At 38.1% G+C, this 5,243-nt stretch overlaps 1 protein-coding gene across 3 annotated transcripts in view; it reads left to right on the top strand.

Moving 5' to 3' along the window:
- The window catches only part of setdb1b (SET domain bifurcated histone lysine methyltransferase 1b), a 22,080-nt gene that overhangs the window by 4,442 nt on the left and 12,395 nt on the right, over positions 1 to 5,243 (top strand). For all 3 annotated transcript variants that reach the window (XM_016524225.1, XM_016524224.1, XM_016524223.1), the window contains exons 3-9: positions 1,936 to 2,099; positions 2,187 to 2,230; positions 2,589 to 2,886; positions 3,033 to 3,234; positions 3,309 to 3,382; positions 3,597 to 3,787; positions 3,954 to 4,083. In XM_016524225.1, coding sequence (XP_016379711.1) covers positions 1,936 to 2,099; positions 2,187 to 2,230; positions 2,589 to 2,886; positions 3,033 to 3,234; positions 3,309 to 3,382; positions 3,597 to 3,787; positions 3,954 to 4,083 — 1,103 coding nt within the window. The remainder of the gene's footprint in view (positions 1 to 1,935; positions 2,100 to 2,186; positions 2,231 to 2,588; positions 2,887 to 3,032; positions 3,235 to 3,308; positions 3,383 to 3,596; positions 3,788 to 3,953; positions 4,084 to 5,243) is intronic.

Raw genomic sequence — 5,243 nt, 5'->3', positions numbered from 1 at the left:
CCTCTGACTTTTTATGTGAAGGCTTTATTAAAACTTTAATAAAAAACTTTATTAAAAGTATGTCATCTTTTGTCAAATTCTTAAAAAAATTATATTTTATAAGCTTTTTAAAAATTGTAATTAAAACGACAGAATAAGAGTAGAATAAGAAACATAAGTTAAAAATCAGTCGAAATCAGTATTAACAAAATTAATTTGTAGAGGTGGCACAGAAGAACACAAAAGTGGCTTGGTGTACTTTCAGACATTTAATGAGGCTCAGAGGTGGCATGAGTGCAATTAAATCCATAAATTCATGTTAAGATTAATGTTTTAAAAAATCTTGAATATAGACATATTAAATGATTTAAAGAACTGAAAAGATACTTTAAAAATGAAACTAAAACTGCCAGCAGGTGGCGGCAAGTCACTGATTTTTATCACTGAATCATTCATTCAATTGATTCATTCGAACGGCTGATTCATTCAAGAATGAATGAAGTGACTGTCTTTATGAATGGGTAATCATGAATCACTGACTCACTAGATTCGTTTAAAAACGCAGTTCATTCATAAACGAAACACCGCTGTGTTTGAATGGAGATGCGCAGCGGGCTCCGCTGTGTCTTTGTTTTAAACTATTTTCGACGACGAAATAGAGCAAAATCAGACAATGGTGTTATAGTCAGACAATGTAAGTCACTTAATATTAACTTCTTGTCTATTTAACTGTTGTATTAAATCAGTATCACATTTACAAACTCCCTTAAAAATCATTAAAAGCTGTCACTCATCTTAGCTCATCGCGAGTTCACATTTATAATCAACGAAGCTCTCTACACTGCGCAATGAATCTCTCACTTTGCTTATGAAAGGATTCGTGAGATATGTCTGTGATACATTACTCAACGCTGCAAAAACACGTAGAAACCTTTGAAGCTCCCCTCAGCGATCACAATCACAAGTATGATGATGATCTGGTCAGTCGCACTGGTGCTCCTAAATATGTTTTCATAGTCGCACGCAGTAGTTTTCAGTCGCAAATGCAACTGAAATGGTCGCACTGTAGAGCCCTGCGATGCGTTCTCGGAGAAGTCACACACTAGATGCGTCACTTTCAATTCCAGCAGCGGTCTAAAACTGTTTATTTAATCACCAAACGGACATAAGTTTGCTTCAAGAATGAACAATGTGGCATAAATGAGTTTGAAGTTCGGTGTTTAAAAAAAACAGAGCAAAGAGAAAGTGCGATCTGTATTACAGCTCTCTATATGAAGCATAAAGACTGTATTAGAGCCACAGAAAGAGCACAATACATAATTCATAGCCTAGGGTGAAGTCATTACGTACATTAACAATGATTTGGGACAAATATAATGTAATTTAATGGAAAACTATGTGAATGGCGCTCTGTTCCGCGGCAGGATTTTCTTTTGAGTTTGAAGTTTCCCGCTCTGTGCAGCGCGCAGTGTCACGTGTCAAAACAAACAACACGTGCTGTTAAGTGATTTCCGCCTCTAGAGGCCGCTCTCGTACTGTATAATGGCAGCGGACCCTTCTCGGCCAATCCAGCAACGGACGCAACCCGGAAAACTATCGGCATTGATTTTTGCCGATAACCAATAGTTCCGCCAATCAGCTATCGGTGCCGATTAATCGGCAAAACCGATGAATCGGTCGACCTCTAAATAGAACCCATTGCTATTTGCACTTAGCAAATAGCCACTGCCAAAAAAAATACAACACAAGTTCAGCGAGTGTAAGATTCTACTCCGTCAATAGCTGTATTCTTTAAAGTATTTATGACTACAATTAGTAGAACATTGATGTGAAGGAGCCACTACTTCAGGTTGTGACAACGTGATTGATTATCCAAAAGCCAGCATTTTATGAGATAAAAATGTAATATTTCTTAATTCCAGAGGAAGAAGTACATAAATCTGTCTGTTTTCAAAGGTCTGTGGTTCAGTGTGAAGCTCTGGTGAAGGAAGTGTACAGTAATATGGGTCTAGTGTATCGTGAGAGCAGCTCGGAGGATGAGGGAGGAGGCGGAGCAAACCCTTCTGAGGTCATTGAGATTGATGATGATGATGACGACGATGTCATTGCTGTGGGATGTGGTACGTTAGATGCTATATTTTATTTATTTAGTCATTTCATTTTATTGATGTAAAATATGTACAGTAACAGCGCGACTTTCTTCACAGTGGTTCCTCCCAAGAAAGTTGTCACTCCAGCCAAGGACTCAGCGGTAAGAGAAGGGTGTCATTTGTATCACTTGACAAACCACTCTAAAGATGCAGTGAAGTTTAACCTTGTTTGGCAATTTTTTGTGGACAAATCCAGTCATTTCAATAGAAGTCCAGGAATTTCCCATGACAGTGAAAGATTTCCCCACACGGATTTTACATCAAGCTCAAATTTGCCATGTTGACTAACAGAAAGCTACTTGGTTTGTAATTGGTTTCTGTGTGAGCTTGCTTCATAATTGCCAAAAGACAGTGTAATTTACAATGGACCTTTTTGCCACAATTTCACTAATGTGACCACACCTTAATGCTGTACTGTTTCCTTTTCTGTGCTGTGTTGTGTCTGTATTGTATTTAAAGTTTATGGAGGCTTCAGCTGCTCTTCAAAGAACATCTCAGCAGGTGCAGAACCTGGCCCAATCTGTCAACAGAACGGCCCAATCGAGTATCACACCAGCTAAAGCAGTGGCCCCTCCCGCACAATCCCATGGTGCTCTGGCTGTTCCAGCAGTGTTTATGTCGTCAGGCCCAAGGAACGCGCCCACTCAACCAAACCCTAATTTAAAACAGGATAATATCAAGATCAACATGACACTTTTGGGTAAAAAACGAACCAAGACGTGGCATCGTGGAACACTTGTTGCCATCAAACAAGTGGGTAAGTGCATGCAGTTTATTACCTGTATTGAATAATCCTTCTTTGGGATGGTACTGTACATTTCATCCTGCTTTGTGTGTGTGTATGTGAAGAACAAAATTTTATCAAAAAGCTTGATTCATTCTTTTGATATCAAAATTTCACAGGGAACAATTTAAAGTACAAGGTGAAGTTTGAGAATAAAGGGAAGAGTCTTCTCTCTGGGAACCACGTGGCATTTGATTACCACCCAACACTGGAGAGACTGTTTGTTGGTGCCCGTGTTGTCGCCAGGTACAAGGATGGCAATCAAGTCTGGCTCTATGCAGGTGTAGTTGCTGAGATGCCCAACAGCAAGAATCGTATGAGGTGAGATGAACAGAAGATCTTGGGACAGTATGGAAGGATAGAATGCATTGATTACTGATTGAATGTTTTTGCAGGTTTCTGATCTTTTTTGATGATGGTTATGCCTCATATGTGGGCCTGCCTGAGCTCTACCCAATCTGCAGATCATGTAAGAAACTTTTTTAAACCGTTTTTTTTATTTTTTTTTTTAGTTTCCAGTAATTTCTGTTTTTGCCTTCTCTCTTTTAATGTAATATTAAACACTGCTGATATTTTTAAGTGATTGGATTTTTAATTGAATCACCTTTAATAGTAATTACGCTTAATAATTTGTTACAATGGATCTGTCTCTTTTTTGTCTCCCTTACTCAATCTGTGTTCAGTAAAAAAGACCTGGGATGATATTGAGGATGCATCATGCAAAGATTTCATTGAGGAGTACATCACGTCGTATCCCAACAGACCCATGGTGCTGCTGAAGCCAGGACAAATCATAAAGACGGAATGGGAGGGAACGTGGTGGAAAAGCCGTGTGGAAGAAGTGGATGGCAGCCTTGTCAAAATGCTTTTTCTGGTCAGCTCAGCAGCACGTATAGCTAGAAGTGTTATAGTTAAAGATTTTTAAATTAATTTGTTGCTTGATTTCTTTGATCATCCTTCAACAATCATGTTCATATGCAGAGTTGCTGTGTGTTAAATAACATTTGAACATGAACAATATTGTTTATTCAATGTTGCAGGATGATAAGCGGAGTGAGTGGATTTATCGTGGCTCAACAAGACTAGAACCTATGTTTAATCTGAAAATGAACACAGCTAACAGTCAAGAGAAGAAAATGGCTGGTCAACAAAGACAGCGGCCTAATATGGGTAACAGATTGCTATGTGTTTGTCCTTTATATTTTATGCCTAATTTGTATATTTTTATGTAAAATTTTATGCGCACATAGGCCTGGGTGATAAAACGGTATCAGTATTTATCGATAGTGCACCTTCATCGATAACTATAGAAAAAAATGTTCGATATAGCGCACGATAGTTTCATGCTGGTTTTATTTAATTCTATGAGTGACAAGCAGACAGAACACACGAACACATGCTGAAATGAGTGCTGTGCCTGCCTTAATGTGGAGATTGTGAAGTAAAAGAATGAATATTAGTCGAATTTAAAATACAAATTTGCATTTGAATGCAAAAACGGTGCAGTCAAAATGTTAGGTGTGTGTCAAGGAGTCTTAGTGGTGCACGAGATGCGATAATGATGTAAGTGTCGCCGAATTTTAATGTTTTATTGCGTTTTTCATTCAAAATATTAGAGAAATACAGAAGCTCAGTGCGGAGAAGATCTTGATTAGGTTAAAACCGAACCAATCCATTCACACAGAACGCATATTCTGCGCATTTTTTTTAGACGGACAACTATGACTGTTTAACTTGCGTCTCACAAACAAGATGTAACATTATACAAAGTTAAAAGAGGTTTAACTTTCAGAAAACATGTCTCGAATTTGTGGGGGTTTATTCCATTTCACTCTGTCTCAATACATGATACTGTTTTGTTCATAATTGCTTATGCAATTTGCGAAATTATATTTGATTTATACACTGAACAAAATTATAAACGCAACACTTTTGTTTTTGCCCCCATTTTTCATGAGCTGAACACAAAGATCTAAGACTTTTTCTATGTACACAAAAGGCCTATTTCTCTCAAATATTGTTCACAAATCTGTCTAAATCTGTGTTAGTGAGCACTTCTCCTTTGCCGAGATAATCCATCCACCTCACAGGTGTGGCATATCAAGATGCTGATTAGACAGCATGAATATTGCACAGGTGTGCCTTAGGCTGGCCACAATAAAAGGCCAAAAAAAATGGGGGCAAAAACAAAAGTGCTGCGTTTATAATTTTGTTCAGTGTAGATAAAATTATGCACATACCTCTCAACTTCATCGAGAGATTTCCTTTCTCCATTGCCAGTAGCAGCTTTGAGATTTGTGCAATTTCTATAGTTGCATCTGGCAACCGAC

Source organism: Sinocyclocheilus rhinocerous, unplaced genomic scaffold (assembly GCF_001515625.1).
Source record: "Sinocyclocheilus rhinocerous isolate Xijiao unplaced genomic scaffold, SAMN03320098_v1.1 scaffold1622, whole genome shotgun sequence".
Lineage (NCBI taxonomy): Eukaryota > Metazoa > Chordata > Actinopteri > Cypriniformes > Cyprinidae > Sinocyclocheilus > Sinocyclocheilus rhinocerous.
Note: the sequence above shows the minus strand (reverse complement) of the source record. Positions and strands in the feature narration are given on the sequence as shown.